The sequence below is a fragment of the Pteropus vampyrus genome, unplaced genomic scaffold (genome assembly GCF_000151845.1).
Source record: "Pteropus vampyrus isolate Shadow unplaced genomic scaffold, Pvam_2.0 Scaffold48, whole genome shotgun sequence".
NCBI classification, from domain to species: domain Eukaryota; kingdom Metazoa; phylum Chordata; class Mammalia; order Chiroptera; family Pteropodidae; genus Pteropus; species Pteropus vampyrus.
In genome coordinates, this window is record NW_011888829.1 from 5,022,990 (window position 1) to 5,041,265 (window position 18,276).

The 18,276-nt window shown below is 39.2% G+C and overlaps 1 protein-coding gene across 4 annotated transcripts in view; it reads right to left on the reverse strand.

Annotated features, from left to right (window-relative positions):
* The window catches only part of CALD1 (caldesmon 1), a 185,941-nt gene that overhangs the window by 12,617 nt on the left and 155,048 nt on the right, over positions 1-18,276 (reverse strand). For 3 of the 4 annotated variants that reach the window (XM_011359529.2, XM_023530298.1, XM_011359530.2), the window contains 5 exons: positions 15,746-15,891; positions 11,598-11,856; positions 9,000-9,140; positions 3,992-4,035; positions 3,816-3,894 (listed from right to left, as the gene is read on the reverse strand). In XM_011359529.2, coding sequence (XP_011357831.1) covers positions 3,816-3,894; positions 3,992-4,035; positions 9,000-9,140; positions 11,598-11,856; positions 15,746-15,891 — 669 coding nt within the window. Of the gene's footprint in view, positions 1-1,024; positions 1,104-3,006; positions 3,010-3,815; positions 3,895-3,991; positions 4,036-8,999; positions 9,141-11,597; positions 11,857-15,745; positions 15,892-18,276 lie in introns of all 4 variants that reach the window. The other variant, XM_023530299.1, reaches the window with a different exon arrangement.

Here is an 18,276-nt window from a genome sequence, read left to right on the forward strand (position 1 = left end):
AGCCAAAGTGAGTGGCACCATCACTGGACTAGGAATAGGCTGAAGCCACAGTCTTGGCTTTATTAATGCTATGAGAGCTGTGATTAATTCAAGCACAGAAAATAACTGTTTGCAATTTGTCTTATATTTTAGTGGACGTTAAACATGTGAAAAATCACCTCTTGAGGGTTAGGACTCGATTATTCATTTGATAAATCATTCAGGCCTCTCTCTATCTTATACCCTCTTATTATTTGATTGTGAACTATTTTACACTTATCTCCACTATGCAGTAGAAAGGAGAGGAGAAAATCAAATCAAACAGATCCAATTAGTTTATAGCAGCTGTTCTGATGGAGAAGGCAGCTAAAACCACTGACTAAAGTCTACATAAAGAGGGGAAAAATGGGATCACATTTTGATCAGTGATACCCTACCTTCTTAGTGCTTTGGTACTTGGAAATATATATTATTTCTAAATATGATAGAACTGCTAGGTCTTTTGGGTGGAAAAATATTGGAAAAGACAGAAGCATAAAACTGTGGTTCTTCAAGTGAAAAATAACCAATTTGAAATCGATGTTGATTACACATGGGCTGGTCATCATCTTTATATTAACTTATATTTGATAATAGAAATTTGCTATATTTGATAATAAAAATATATTTGATAACAAAAATTTCTCTAAACAATAGAAAATTAAATAAGGTTGTAAGAAACCTGTTTAAACTACATATGGGAACACATTTTATAAGGAATTAATATTAGAAGATGTACTTACTAACATATAAATAATATAGTTGAATACAATAAACCCATCCATTAAAAGAATAACACCTTCACTAAGGAATACTCCGGCTGAAAGTAGTAAACAATAATTTATTTAAACTCTTCTATAATTTATCTTTATTACTATTCTTCTCCAAAACTAGTTCTAACGCTAATGGGGTTATTGAATTTGATTACTGTCCTAAGTGTTTCTATGATCATTTGTATAAGCAGAGTCAATTTCTGTTTGACCATAATCTTGAGGAAATCTCTTACCTCGATGGCGCTGGTGTATTGCTCCAGTCTGCTGTCAATCTTGGAGACAACTGCTGCCTGATGAGTTGATTTGACACCACTGTTAATAAACACATACGCATATGTAAAAATATGATAGAATCTTTCCATACATATAATGGCTAATGATTCTCAGTTGAACAACCAACCATACTTACCTTTTCTGCACAGACTTGTTCAAAAATTCTGCTCGCTCTTCTATCTAGGAATTAAAAAAAAAGTTAATATTTTCAGCTCATAAACAGGTCTTTTAGCCCATACCATTATCTTCCCTCGACCAGGTGGATAAAAGCACCAAAGAGTGTCAAACAGTTTTGGGATGCTGTGCAGAAGAAAACTACATATAAGGCATTTGATAATGAGACTCAAGAGACAAAGATAGGATTGGCAGAAGAAAGAGAAAGTGTGTAGAGAAATACGAAATTCTGGAGGCAAATTAAAAGCTAGATAGAAATGGAATAAAAATACCTCTGAAATAATATAAATCAATGGCAAAATAATTACATTTCAAGACGATAACAATAATTTCTTTCTGACATATTAAAAATTTTTTTTCTTTATTGAATTGACCTATAACATTATACTAATTTCAGGTGTACAACTTGATGATTGACTATTCGACCGTACTGTGAAATGATCACCACATAAGTCTAGTTACTATCCATCACCTGACAAAATTTTTTCTTTTTGTGATGAGAACTTTGAAGATCTACTCTCTTAGCAACAATAACAATTTTTTCAAAACCACATCTTTTTAGGACATGTTTACACGAGTATAGATGTACCATACTCTTTCATTAAGAAGAATGTCCACGATGTTTTGACTATGTATTTGGTATGTATTAGGGTCAAATAAGAACGATAACCAGGAACTGTGAACTATTCACTTACGGCTTAGCCTGGTTTCCTAACTTGATAGCTGCGAAGCCTATTGCCAAACTTAATTTGCCCTGAATGTAGAAGTTGGGGGTGGGAATGGAGTGAGACTGGGCATAGCTCATCAGTAATAGCTGAGTGAGAAGCCCCTGTTAGCCCAAGTGGGAAATAAGAAAATAAGGCCACAGAAACTGTGATGGATATACACTCAAAGGGCAGCTCATTAGTCTTTAATAAATTTTTTTTTAAACTAGGAACTTCTTTTTGTTATAACTAAAGCTACTAAATCGAATATTATATTTTGTTATAACTAAAGCTACTAAATCGAATATTATATTTTACTGAAACTGCATCCATCACTCAAAGTCAGATGTTCTTTATAAGTCAGCATATATTTGTTGACTAATTATGATACCCAATTCCAGGCTGGAAATATTCCCCGCCACACATCACCTATCAATATCAGCAAATAGAAACAGCTTTTTTTGCATATGACTGCATGTGTGAAGCACACTGTTTTTGGCTCTGTTCAGGGCAGACAAGGAATCTACCAGACTACGGTTGCCCCAGGCTGGTGTGGTTGGGTGCTCCTTACAGTCTTCAGAGATGATAGTGACGTTTTCTGGACTGAACTGACTTGGGACTTGTGAACTATTAATAAATACCCTTAAGCTGTCTGGAAAATATGCTTAGTATCAGTTGAAGTCCATTTTTATAGATGTTAGTGATGATACTTTATCCTTTCCAAGATTTCTTACAGAGATAAAAGCAAACTCGTTAAAAATAAAACTATACAAAAAAGTGTTTTAGGTATCCCTGAGTCTACGGGATGCAAAGGATCTTATTTTTCTGATGTAAATATAAGTGTAGAGTGTATTTCTGGAGAAAAAAGTTTCCAGTTGAATAAGGTGAAATACATTGGAACCGTGCAATGCAATGGCACTTTTAATATTATCCATCCATCCATCCATCCATCCATCCATCCATCCATCCATCCAGCCAGCCAGCCAGCCAGCCAGCCAGCTACCCCTCTATTAACTCTTTCAGTCTGTCAGTCAAACAACCAACCAATAAATTATGTTGAGCACCTACTACATAAAGTTGAACACCCAACGATGCATATGACAGGGTCTGATTTTTTAATGAGAACATATTTTAGCAGGGGAGACTAGTAGAAAATATAAACAAAATATTTAAAATTCAATGGTAGTTACCATATTAAAGACAAGAAGAGATGTCGTGACTCTGGCAACAGTGACTGTTTGAGGAAGGTGGAGAAGGCTTTTCAGACATTTCGATATATAAGCTGAGATTCGTAGTTTAGAGTTGACATGGTTTTATAAGTGAGTTTATGAAAGTGAGGGTGGGAGTGCCTGAGTTAGCGGGCAGAGGACATTTCTAACAGAGCAGACACATGTACAAAGATTTGGGGACCCTAGAGGCATGCAGAGCGCTGGGCCCGAAGAATGAAGAAACATTCAGCGTGGCAGGACAGAGGCTCGGTGGGGGAGGTGGCAGAGGTGAGACTTGTTCTTTGTAGCATTTGCAGCATCATCGCTCTGAGTCAGGGATCATCTTGTTAACCTTGGCCTTCCAAAGGTTTATCCAAATTACAGAGGCTCTCGGAATCCAGCTTCTCCTTTTACATCTATAATATTCAGCACAGCCTGACTTCACTGTCGCATTTAGTCAGGTCTAACCACCATTTACGGATGCGCTCTCGTTGGAAAATTCCTGAACTTAGTGACTCTAGGTTATGGAACAATTTGTACTGAATTTGTAAATTAAATGCTCTGTATTAATTTAACCGGGGAAACTCTGTCCTAAGTGTTTCTATGATCATTTGTATAAGCAGAGTCAATTTCTGTTTGACCATAATCTTGAGGAAATCTCTTACCTCGATGGCGCTGGTGTATTGCTCCAGTCTGCTGTCAATCTTGGAGACAACTGCTGCCTGATGAGTTGATTTGACACCACTGTTAATAAACACATACGCATATGTAAAAATACGATAGAATCTTTCCATACATATAATGGCTAATGATTCTCAGTTGAACAACCAACCATACTTACCTTTTCTGCACAGACTTGTTCAAAAATTCTGCTCGCTCTTCTATCTAGGAATTAAAAAAAAAGTTAATATTTTCAGCTCATAAACAGGTCTTTTAGCCCATACCATTATCTTCCCTCGACCAGGTGGATAAAAGCACCAAAGAGTGTCAAACAGTTTTGGGATGCTGTGCAGAAGAAAACTACATATAAGGCATTTGATAATGAGACTCAAGAGACAAAGATAGGATTGGCAGAAGAAAGAGAAAGTGTGTAGAGAAATACGAAATTCTGGAGGCAAATTAAAAGCTAGATAGAAATGGAATAAAAATACCTCTGAAATAATATAAATCAATGGCAAAATAATTACATTTCAAGACGATAACAATAATTTCTTTCTGACATATTAAAAATTTTTTTTCTTTATTGAATTGACCTATAACATTATACTAATTTCAGGTGTACAACTTGATGATTGACTATTCGACCGTACTGTGAAATGATCACCACATAAGTCTAGTTACTATCCATCACCTGACAAAATTTTTTCTTTTTGTGATGAGAACTTTGAAGATCTACTCTCTTAGCAACAATAACAATTTTTTCAAAACCACATCTTTTTAGGACATGTTTACACGAGTATAGATGTACCATACTCTTTCATTAAGAAGAATGTCCACGATGTTTTGACTATGTATTTGGTATGTATTAGGGTCAAATAAGAACGATAACCAGGAACTGTGAACTATTCACTTACGGCTTAGCCTGGTTTCCTAACTTGATAGCTGCGAAGCCTATTGCCAAACTTAATTTGCCCTGAATGTAGAAGTTGGGGGTGGGAATGGAGTGAGACTGGGCATAGCTCATCAGTAATAGCTGAGTGAGAAGCCCCTGTTAGCCCAAGTGGGAAATAAGAAAATAAGGCCACAGAAACTGTGATGGATATACACTCAAAGGGCAGCTCATTAGTCTTTAATAAATTTTTTTTTAAACTAGGAACTTCTTTTTGTTATAACTAAAGCTACTAAATCGAATATTATATTTTGTTATAACTAAAGCTACTAAATCGAATATTATATTTTACTGAAACTGCATCCATCACTCAAAGTCAGATGTTCTTTATAAGTCAGCATATATTTGTTGACTAATTATGATACCCAATTCCAGGCTGGAAATATTCCCCGCCACACATCACCTATCAATATCAGCAAATAGAAACAGCTTTTTTTGCATATGACTGCATGTGTGAAGCACACTGTTTTTGGCTCTGTTCAGGGCAGACAAGGAATCTACCAGACTACGGTTGCCCCAGGCTGGTGTGGTTGGGTGCTCCTTACAGTCTTCAGAGATGATAGTGACGTTTTCTGGACTGAACTGACTTGGGACTTGTGAACTATTAATAAATACCCTTAAGCTGTCTGGAAAATATGCTTAGTATCAGTTGAAGTCCATTTTTATAGATGTTAGTGATGATACTTTATCCTTTCCAAGATTTCTTACAGAGATAAAAGCAAACTCGTTAAAAATAAAACTATACAAAAAAGTGTTTTAGGTATCCCTGAGTCTACGGGATGCAAAGGATCTTATTTTTCTGATGTAAATATAAGTGTAGAGTGTATTTCTGGAGAAAAAAGTTTCCAGTTGAATAAGGTGAAATACATTGGAACCGTGCAATGCAATGGCACTTTTAATATTATCCATCCATCCATCCATCCATCCATCCATCCATCCATCCAGCCAGCCAGCCAGCCAGCCAGCCAGCCAGCCAGCCAGCTACCCCTCTATTAACTCTTTCAGTCTGTCAGTCAAACAACCAACCAATAAATTATGTTGAGTACCTACTACATAAAGTTGAACACCCAACGATGCCTATGACAGGGTCTGATTTTTTAATGAGAACATATTTTAGCTGGGGAGACTAGTAGAAAATATAAACAAAATATTTAAAATTCAATGGTAGTTACCATATTAAAGACAAGAAGAGATGTCGTGACTCTGGCAACAGTGACTGTTTGAGGAAGGTGGAGAAGGCTTTTCAGACATTTCGATATATAAGCTGAGATTCGTAGTTTAGAGTTGACGTGGTTTTATAAGTGAGTTTATGAAAGTGAGGGTGGGAGTGCCTCAGTTAGCGGGCAGAGGACATTTCTAACAGAGCAGACACATGTACAAAGATTTGGGGACCCTAGAGGCATGCAGAGCGCTGGGCCCGAAGAATGAAGAAACATTCAGCGTGGCAGAAGGACAGAGGCTCGGTGGGGGAGGTGGCAGAGGTGAGACTTGTTCTTTGTAGCATTTGCAGCAACATCGCTCTGAGTCAGGGATCATCTCGTTAACCTTGGCCTTGCAAAGGTTTATCCAAATTACAGAGGCTCTCGGAATCCAGCTTCTCCTTTTACATCTATAATATTCAGCACAGCCTGACTTCACTGTCGCTTTTAGTCAGGTCTAACCACCATTTACGGATGCGCTCTCGTTGGAAAATTCCTGAACTTAGTGACTCTAGGTTATGGAACAATTTGTACTGAATTTGTAAATTAAATGCTCTGTATTAATTTAACGGGGGAAACTGATTCTCCTGAAGACCAAGAGGTGGCAGTGTTGTTCTGATAAAACGTGGAGGGAAAACATACTATCAGTTTTAGAAAATTGGAACTCTCCTTACTTCATATTCTCTCCACCGCTGATAGCTGAAAACATGAATAATAACAACAAAATTTTAAATTAAATTAAATTTTATCCTTTGCATGTATTGTGTAAAAGAAATCATTCACTGCTAACATCACTTAACTATGAGAAACCAGGTTAGGGGTTTCCCAGACAGGGAACAGAAGTCATGAGAATTAACCAAATACACTAGTCAATAATGTTTCGAGGTCAAATATCAAATGTTTTTCCTCCCACTGGCATTCTAGAATGTTAACTTGTGACCAGTTATAGAAGTTGCAGAGCCAAGACTATCAACAGTTATAGGAGCTCAACTGTAGACAATTTCATATGAACCAGAGCCACAGCCAGTTCTTCAAGACACATACTACGGAGAAAGGCAATAGATTATTCCTGAAAGCATTTCTCTGTTATATAGAAATTAAAATTGTTTCATTTCTTTTTTTTTATGTATCTACTCTAACTGATTGCTCACACATGACTCTCTACCAGAGGGAGTAGATAAATGGCTTCCTGGGAACTCAGAAATCTGGTTGATGGGAAAACTAGAGAAATAAATAAAATCATTGGTAGAGAAGAGATATTTGAAGGAGGAGGATGGGTTGTAGTGTCTCCTGAGCAAAAGAGTGAAAATTAGAAGTTTAGGTGACTACGACTTTCTTTGTGATGCCAAGACCGTTCAAAGAAATCTTAGCATGGGTGGGATTTTGAGGAAGGTGTAAAGAGAAGGTATAATGATGTTCTTTGAATACCGATGATCCGAGAACAAAAGGACCAGTGGCTCATGGAGATAGTCTGAACGGGGTGGGTTTTTCCCTTTCTGCTCTCTCTTCCACAGCAGGGGTCTGCAAACTGTAGCCCATTTGCCCACAGGTCAAATGTGGCCCAGGTTTTTCACCCATTCCTAAAGCTAAGAATGTTTGACATTGTTAAATGGTTGAAAAATAATCAAAAGAAGAAGAATATTTTGTGACATGGGAAAATTTTATGAAATCTAACTTTTAGTGTCCATAATTGAGGCTCGCCTATGCCACAGAGCCTCTCTCTCCTCATTCTGCTTCAGCTCCGAGAGCTCACTTTTGCAGTGGTCTGCATCTGGTTGCCTTTGTAACTTCTTAAATTCCCCTGAGGCAGTTAACAACTTTGGCCCTGTGGGGCAGTCACTATGCTTTGTGCTTCTCTCCCTCACAGTATGTAGCACACATGAGGTATGTTCTAAACATTCAGTATGAAACAATAAAATCCCCCTCTGGCTTAGTTTGGATTCTGCCTGAAACAGACCTTTTTAGAGGAGAGGGTTTGAGTACAAATAGTTTATTTGGGAGGCATCAGAACTGTGACTGGGCTTAAGACAATCGGCAAGAATAAGTGAAGTTATTTAGGGCTAAAACAGCCGATTGTCATGTAAATAACTGGCTTTTGGTCATTTTAGTGTGCCACGTGATAAGGCCTCACACACGTTTATAGACACATGCACACACTTAACTGGCTGTGATTTTGTGCTGGCTTTGCCCATTGTCAATGCGTTGTAACCTAGCTAGGTTCATGGAAAATGAAGGTGAAATAAAAATGTTAAAAGTTACAATCTCTGAAGATTCATTCATTCATATATCCATTCAACAAATATTTATATCAAATAACAAATATCTGCACTGTGCCAGGTGTCCAGTGCATGTTAATTCTCATAATAAGCAAAACACAAATCTGAAAATAATGGCAGACTGAATATAGATAACAGTACTCTTCCCTCATCTCATCCATTCTCTCGTCTCCCAGTCTTGGCTCCATCCTGCTTGTTCTCTTTTCTCTTAGCAACACTTTTCTCTGACATCGATTAGGAGCTGGGCTCCATGAGGGCAGTAGTAGGACAAAACTCATCATGGCCAAGGATCCTTCCAAGTCACATTTCACTTCCTCCCCTATAATAGCTGTAAAATTTGACCTATACCATTTCTAGCTGCCCTGCTTTTAATAACGATGAAGGAAAAAAAATGAACAGTTAGCATGAAAAGAAGCTTAACCTTTATAATATATTTGACTGTTTTATAAACTTTAAATGTTTCCATTTTCAATTGCTCAAAGCAATGATGCATCTGGTGATAATACGTCAGCGAGATCCAGAGATAGTCGCTGATTGTCATTTCGATGTATGCCAAAACGTCAGGCAAACAACAGATACAGATTTCTCCACTTTATTTCTCTCCTTTCCATATGTTGAAAAGAGAAGCTGTCAAATGGATGTGAGAAGGAGCAGAAAGATAAACGAAGCAAAGGCTTCGAATCATCAATAATTAAACAAGGGGCTAAAAGCAGTTTCTATTATTATAGTAGAGGTATTATAAGAAGGATTTCTGGGGAAAAATACCTTGAGAGATGAACCTTTAGGAGTGAAACATTTGAATGGCTTCTTGTCATCTGCTAACCCATCCTCTGGCATCTTCTGGCGTTTCTCAGCAGCTTCTGCCCTTCGCCTTTCAATCTCTTCCTTTAGCCTCCTCTTCTCTTCCTTAAGAGAGAAAGAGCAAATAACAAGGACTTCAATATCAGGTTCAAGCCAAGGGGAATGAGGGCTATAGGGAGAAAAGCACGAGTCCCACAGGAAGAAGACCCAGATTCTAGACCGGAGGCTACTGGGTCATCAAAGGCGGTCACTAGAGCTTAAACCTGAGCTCGCGAGTCCAACAGCCTGATTCACATTCTGCCGCTGCCACTTCCCGACCGTGCGACCTTGACCATGTTACTTATCTGCTCTGTGCCTCAGTCTCTTCATCTGTAAAGTGAGGATAATAATAGAACCCACTGAACAGGGCTTTAGTGAGGACTAAATGAGAAAGCCCATGTAAAACGTGTAGATTAGTGCTCCATAAGATGACCGCCATTAGGTAATTATCCTGTCACGTAATTGAACACTGACCTTCCCTTTCTAAAAACGTGACATCAATATAAATATCTCTACTTCCTGGGAGAGTTGCAAAGACAAATGAGATAACTTATGTGTGAAGTTATATAAATTTATGGTACTTATTTGCCAAATTGTACAAGAGATCACTTTATGGTGGTCCCCACCTCAACTGAGTGGGTTATTTTAAGTGGTATGACAAACCTGAAATGATGTAGATATTGCATCATTTTGAATCACCATAATGTTGAAATCACAGATGTTTACAATCTATTTCATTAAGCCCTTTGTGCCTTCGTTCCTGGTCTGGATACTCTCCCCTGTCTTCTCTCTCAGGCAAAAGTTCCAGAGCTCTGATTGAGTTGCGCATCCTTCTGTGAATGATTTTCTGAGAGATTTATGTATGTCGCCTTTTGTAGTTTTCAAACTGTGAGATCTTTATCACTGGATGTTCTCAAGCAGAGACTTTATGTTTATCTGTCAGAGAATCTTGCAAAAGGATCCTATGTGCTATAGACTAAATCTTTGTGTCCCCCCCAAATCCATAGGTTGAGATTCTAACCCTCAGTGTGATGATAGTAAGAGGTGGAGCTTTTGAGAGGTGATTAGGTCACGACGATGGAGCCCCCATGAATGAAATTAGTGCCCTTATGAAAGAGACCCCAGAGAGCTTCTTTGCCCCTTCTACCATGTGAGGACACAGTCGGAAAATGGCCACCTATGAACCAGGAAGCAGTCCTCACCAGACACAGAATCTGCTGGCCTTGATCTTGGACTTCCCAGCCTCCAGAACCGTGAGAAATAATTTCTGTTGCTCATAAGCCACTAAGTCTATGCTGTAGTAGGAAGTTAGACCAAGCGATCTTCAATTCAATCCCATTCTAATGATTCATTATGCCTTCATTGATCTTCTCCTCCTCTAATGACAACAATGACTATAACTACCACTTCCTGGGCTCCAGGCACTATTATGTACTGGGCATTGTGAATACCATGATCTAATTCATCATCACAACAATCCTGAAAGTAGATATTTTACAGATAAGGGAAAGAAGTCTCAGGGGAGTCCAGTAACTTTCCCAAACTTTCCACACAGTTCAGGGAATTTTTGTATAGGATCCACGTCGAAAAGTCACTTAAAGTCAAATTTTTGTGTATTTTGAATGATGTCTCCTAAGATTACTGGGAAAAGCTCCAGGATGAGTTGGAGAAGCAGGGTTCCAATACCGATTCTGTCACTCATTAGTCAAGAAACTTCACACAAGCCACTCAAAGTATTGGATTCCCATTTCATCGTCTAAAAACTGAGAACGGAACAATAATGTTCCTCAGAATAAAAGGAAAGAATGTACCTTGTAAACGGAAGCAATGTAAGTTGTAGTTGGTTAAGAACTTTTTCGGTTTTCAAAATTAGTCCTATAGTGACTTTACTTGTTTTCAGTTTTCTCTTAAAAGACAGAACAAATTCATCTGCTCATAATTATTGGCTACCACTCATGACTGCACTGTGTGTGTCCTAGGCACACAGCAATGAACAAAGCCCTTACTCTCCCTGCTCATGAAATTCTAGTCTACTTACTCGTCCACTAAAAAAAAAAAAAACACAAAAAAAACCCCAAAACTATTTCCTAAAATCTTCTCTATAAAACCTCTTCAACTATCAAAAAACAACTATCATGTGACTTTGATTTTTATAGACTTTTCTTCCTTCTCTACTCTCTACTGTTCTTCATTGAGGGACAATATAGGGTGATAGATTAAGACGAGTGGGACCTTGGGAAAATTATTAAAAAAACAAAACAAAAACAAAAACCTCTCCATGCCTCAGTTTCTTCCTCTGTATCATGGGGATAAAGACTATCCACTCTCATGAGAATTGGATACATTAATATGAATAAAGGTTTTAAAACCATGCTTAGCACAGTTTATTATTCTTAAAGCGTAAGAGTCCATGCTCAAAAGGGCAGCAGCAGTTCACCGGGGAAGAAATGATTTCCTGGGATAAGGCGGTCACCAGAGACGCACTCAGGGACTCGGGGAGTCAGACGGGCTGGCCCTGCTTACCTCCTCTCTGACTTTTCGATCGGCTTCCTCCTGCTTCCTCCTCTGCTCCTCCTCCTCCAGAACCTTCCTTCGCTCCTCCCGCTTTTTCTTCAGCTCCTCGAGCTCCAGGGCTGCCTCCTGCTGCTTCTGTTTGAGCTTCTCGAACTCTTCGCTCTCGGTTTCCCCACGGCGGCGCCTCAGCTCCTCCAGGCGCTTGCCCGCTTCCACTTGGGACGCGCCCTCCGCCTCCTTGGCCTCGCCAGCCCTCCCTCCGGTACGGCTGGGAATGGACGGGAATGCACAAGAGTTTGACACAGGTCTGCCTTGCAGCCTCCCCTTGAGGGAGGGGATGTGGGTCTGCAGGGCTTTGCATCCATCCCACTCAGAGCTCTCCACAGCCCCTCCTTAGAGAGTGGATCCTCACCCCAGCCCCAAGGGTTGGGTCCACCTGGAACCTCCAGGTCTGAATCAGAGTCATTGCTCTGCCACTGACCCTGGGTTTCCTCAGGTGTACAATGGGGGCAACTAGGCGCTGTGGGTGGGATTGTAAAATGGTTCAACCACTATGGAAAACAGTAGGGAGGTTCCTCAAAAAATTAAAAAATAGAACTACCATGTGACCCAGCAATCGCACTTCTGGATATTTATCAGAAGAAAGTGAAAATACTGATCCGAAAAGATATCTGCACCCCCACGTTCATCGCAGCATTATTCCCAATACCCAAGATATGGAGACAATCTAGTGTCCACTGATGGATGGATAAAGAAAATATGGTGCATATGCAACCATGAAAAGAAGGAAATCTCATTTAAATACTTATTAACAAGTAGGGAGGGCATCCTTAACGAGATCTGAACACAGATGACCTATGTCCAACACTTTTTGCTAAGGAACAGATAGGTTATCACTGTCTCCCATCATTTATTTCACGTAGTGAAATCGCGTGGTGTTTCTAGCTATGGAGCAAGAAGGAAGAATAAAACAGAAAATGAGTTGAAGACGACACAATTACCAATAGTGACCTTATGTGTACGTCTCATGCTTTTTAAACACTGAAGTCTTTCTGAATATACTGTGTCCTTTAGGATAATGCTTTTTCAAGCTGCAGCTCAACAACAACAACAACAACAACAACAACAACAACAACAAATAAACCCATTTAGTGGACTGTAATGAGCATTTAAAAACATGAGCTAGGAAGCATCAGAGTGCATTGCCCAGAGCAAAGGAAATGACCGTTTCTTGGCATGCTTGTTTCAGTTATGTATGTAGATGTACACTGAGTCATGACGTAAAATTTATTCCTTACTAAGAGCTGGGGTAAAAAAAGTTCTAGGTTCTTTATGGTTAATGATGAACTCTTATTTTGAACTCAATCAAGGTCAGATGGTTCCTTAAAACTTGATGTTGCTTTTTCAGGGTCTTACATGTTTATAGGCTTGTGACCCCAGATAGGAAATCTCTCTCAGTTAATTTAAAGTCTTTCCATCTTCAGAGACATCGACTTTCTCTGTGTAGATCATGTTAGTGTTCACCTGCACTGGCAAAACACATGCCTATAGAAACTGCTATATTCCACTAGGTGTCGCTCAGTTCTCATTTTGGACATTTAAAATACCCACAATTAGGGGCCGATTAAATAAATTATGATATCTCCATCCGGTGGAACACCCTAACATCATTAATTGCAGGCTTATATTCATTAGTATAGGAGGCTAGCTAAGATACATTGTTATGCACAATGCAAGAATCAATTTAAAATGTAGATTTATGATTATATTCACACATATCTATACTATATATATAGATATGCATGTCTATTTTGAATGTATATCATAAAGAATATCTGGAAAAATGTTACTAGTGGTTATCTTTGGGTGGTGGGTGCTTATATTTATACTTCTATTTTCTGAATGTCTTATAACGAGTATATGTTTTCCTATAATCAGAAGAAAACTTTAATTCTCGCATTACAAAAATAAACAGAAAGCAAAACAAATCTTTGTTTTATACTTTCTGTAAAACCCTTAGAATAATCTGCCTCTATACATTTACTCCTTGAATTGAAACTTTTATGCCAGAGCAAACAATCCACTTATAAGAAAATAGGAATATCAAAGGGGGCAGTAATTAAATCAAACAAAAGGAGCTATGCTCAAAACAGGAACAAGAGTTTCGTCCGTTATCACCCTTGCCCAGATGTGCTGGCGTGCCCTCTGCATTAGGGTGTCACTAATATGAAAATTTCTTCTAGAAGGCTCTCTTTGCTATCCTTGGCTTCTTTAGGTATAAGTCAAGATGAACATCAGAGCTTTCGCCATGAAGAACACAGCTTGTTTTCAGTTAGGCTAGTGGGCACTCGGCTAATCTAAATAGTAGCTCTTACTCCCTTCCCAGCTCCTCACTTCATAATTTTATGGAACAAAACCAGGCATCTTTGCTTCTATCGGCACCGATTTCTAACTGAAACTGAAAATAACATATGTTGGCAGCTAAACGAAAACTAGTAATACGATGGCAGCTTGTTTCTGTCATTTTTTTTTTTCTGCCCAACGATGAAAAAATTAAAGTTAGAGTCACATTCGAGGGTTCTCAGAACTCTCGACCTGTTTGCTGTCCCCTCTTGACTTTTCTCTTCAAATTACCCAGGCCTCGGGATTCTCACACAATGGGCATGTTACTTATTAATCGGAGCTTTGACTGAAGCTGGTTGGCAAGTTTGCTAATTAACCAAACTCTCTACTGACAGATTTTTAAAGCATTTTTCTCTTAACAAAAAAACGTACTCATACCCACAAAAGATATTTTAAACTATCAAACAATAAAACAAGAATGTGATTGTCAGATAATGTTCATCAAACACTTCTCGGGAACTTGACCCCGTTTTAGGGATCTAAAACATTAACCTACAGGCACGTGAATCAACTTGCTTTCTAGATCTTTCTATGAATTCCTGATAAACTCTTAATTTTCACATCTACTTTCTTGCCAGCTTAGGCTTTCTGTTAGAAAAATGTGAGTAGGTTTCTGCTCAAATTTTTGCATAGAGAAACTGTTTGAGAGCAATTACATTTACTCATTTTAGCCTCTTTGAGGGGCTGGAAACATCCATCCTTAGTAGCTCTGCTCAATTCTGAATATTACAAAGGCTTCGTTGCGAAGAGAATATCCAACTTCTGCATGACACTTGCCTGGAGACTTTCTTATCTGAAAGTGTTCAGACGAATAGGGTCTACAGGAAAGGTTGCACGAGAATCCATGTTCCAAGGACCCAGACTCTTTCCCAGAACATCTGGCACAGCAGCCGGTGACGTAACAGAGGGTGAAATCTGGTATCAGTGATCGAGGGGATTGTGTGTGCAGGAATGGGGCACGGAGAATCATGCAGCCAGGTGTCTGTGGCAGGCTTCTGCAATCTGAGCCCTTTTACAAAACTGATGGGGAGCTCTCAGTGTTCAGTGTATCTGCGAGTGAGAATTCACACATATATACTTGTCTCTCTGTCCTAAAGTCAACTGCCCAGATTTTCAACATGATGCGAGTAAGGTGGGGTGAGGAGGGGAAGCTGAACCTATGCAAGAGAGTTTTCCATCAGGTATGAAATGGAGCATTAGTCCAGTGGCCTCTTCCTCCCTCTTGGAGATTCCAATACAATTTAACATCAAGCACTCTCAAAGTTCCGTGGTAAAGACATCTGATTAATTAGTTCAACCTGAAGTTTCCCGAGGCCAGAGAACAATCCCAGTTTTATGCAACATTTATTTGCAACCTTTAGAAAATACATTTCTGTCTCTTATGAAATTGCCTGGACCAGATGGAGAGTGAATTAATGATATTAACCCCAGCCACGATGTTTCCTAACAAACTGATCATACGTGAATGTATTAGGTCAGGGAACGAAAACCTGGATGCCAAGCACGATCTACCTTGCTAAATGATGGGGAAAACGGATTAAACCTTGTCTGAGCAATGACTGCTGGTCTTCTGTTAGAGAGACTGATGGCCTGACCTGCTGACTGAGTATCTCTAAGACAATGGCCAATGAGCTCACGGTAAAAGTATGTTGCCTGTTTAGCACATTTCTGTCTGGAGGCACAGGATAGGGAGACTATTTTTTTTTCCCCCCACATGTGAGCACAGTCACTGTTGATGAGTCATGACTTCTTACCTGAAAGTATTCTCAGTGTGTTTAAGTTTGTGGGTCATGAATTCTCCATTCTGTGACTTGACTTCTGTGAATCCCTTCTTTCCATCCAAGAAGCTCTTAACATCTTCCCTGGGCTCTTTGTCCTTTTTCATCTTCTCATCTTTGATCTAACCAACGGTACACGTCAGGAAGAAACATAACAATAAAAATCTTATTAGGTTTTGGTTGGTTATCACCAAATAAAATCCCAGATTGTTAGGAAGCCAGACAACTCAGAAGTAAAACAAACCATGATGTGGTAGAGACAGAGTCAGAAGAAATTCTTAGAGCATGAGCTATGGTTCTCCAGCCTCTGAGCAAAGACCTTGACCACAATTTCAGGAGGTCAAGATCATCCCTGATTTCACTGGGGTTTTATTTTTAAAAGCAGTGGAGGTATTACCGTTTGGAAACCATTATGTTCTTGGAAGGCTGCATGAGTGGTTGTTTGCAGTTCCCAGTGGGAAGGGCGATTATTAGGGTGGCCTTGATGGGAAAATGCCCAGGGTGCTTGGACAAGTTTCTTCTTGGATGGAGGACACAAATGTATTGAGGAGAAAAGAAGAAGAAACGTACCAAGTTAGCCACATCTGCCCAGTCGATTCTGGCTGATGTCAGAGGATGATCACCCTAGTATTTTAATCAAGTAAGTAGTGAGGGTCTTGAGGACAGAAGACATAATACCTCTACCTTTAAGGGGATGACTCAGAGATCTGTGGAACATGTTTGTAGTCAACTAAAGCACCGAATTAGAATAGAATAGGAAATATTCCAGGGTTTACCTTGACCTCCACTGAAGGTAATAATTTAGTCTTCAGAAGTGGTTTTGTGATTGTTGGGGGAGGCAGAAGAAGGTGAAGAGCAGGTGTTAGCTTTAATATTTTGGGGTTTTGATTACAAGTTCCTCATAGTAACATAAGAAACTATATTAATGTAAACTGAATTTACATAGTTGTGGGGGTCAAGGAGTACAAATTACCTATATCATCTTACCCATTCTTAAAAAGTGAGTATAAAATGGGGGAGGTTCATTATTGCTCTTTTCAAGACAGAGAAAGCACTAATGTTCTAAAGAAATCTACGGAGGAAGAGTGGGACGAAAGAACTTAGGGCTCTGGGTGCCGCCCAGATGGTCTCTCCTTATCTGATCACTCACCTCTTTCCAGCTATTTTTTCAGATTCTCTGAACATTTACTCCTAAAATGCATGTTTTACTAAGCAGAGTACTTCCCCCCACCCCCCCCCCTTTACTGAATAGCCTTCCATATTCTTTCTTTGGGTATTATTTGACAAAATTACTACAGGTGGGCTATTCAGTACCATGTTGCCCTAATTAGCTAAAACTTTAATCTTTCTCCAAGGGGTGTATAACTAGGATATCCCTTGGACATGCCGAAGAGGGAAACTGTTGTTTTGCCATTCTGAGAACTTTGTCTAGAAGTCAGGAAACCTGGGTTTGGGTTCCCATGCTGTCTACAAACTAGCTGTGTTACTTCGATTAAGTCACCTAACTTCTCTGGGATGTGGGCTCCATGTACAGAAAAAGAGGAGATTGGACTAGATGACCCCTTGCTAATTCTTCATCCTTTCATTTCCCTCTTGGCTTCTGATTTGTCATGAGAGGCTACAGAGAAGAGAAGGAAGCTCTTGGCTTGTCCCACAACCTGATCGTGGGTCCTTGGTGGCTATCCTTGCCCAATCATAAATCGAGATTTATGCAGGAGCAGGCAGGGTCTAGTCTCATCTTGTCCTACCGTTGCTGGACGTAGCCCCAGAAACCATGGACTGGATTTTATATCCTCGTTAAGTATCTGGGGATACAAATTTGGGGGGTGAGGGATTCCCATTTCAGAAAACCTGTGAAACAAATTCTGAGTCAAATATCAGTTTGTGGAATAGTATGCAAATATGAAATTCCCTTTAACTAATTTCTCCTATTTTTGGAGTCAGAGATATTTCCATTCTTTCCAAATGCATTATCTGATTTACTGACCCCAAATGTAAAATAGATTCATAAATGTGTGTAAAATAGATTCATAAAACAATATATGTTTAACGGAGGAAAAATCCCCCTTTTCTTCAAACTCTGCCTTTATTGGCAAAGGTTATGGTGGGTAATATGCTTATATTCTCTTTAGAAGACTTTCGTTGAAAATTTCCAAATGAAGTAATGATAATTTCAGTTTGCAAATTATTTTGAGAAATGAATAAAGTAATTCCATAACGCCTTTGGAACACAGTGGATTGGATTCTATAGCAGATTTAGCCCATGCTCATGGAAGTCTGAGCCCCTTGGGGAAAGCATTAGATCTTCTAGGTCAGAATGTTACCCTAAAGAAAATCTGTGCTGATGGATTAATAGGTAGTAGCCAATTACTAAAAGAGTTAATGTGCTTCACAGACAGATAAAATTAGTATATGAAAGGCTCTGGCCAAATGTGATTATTTAGATAAAAATGGATATTTGGGATATCCACTGAGATAATTCATGGGTGGGTGTGTGTGTGGTGGGG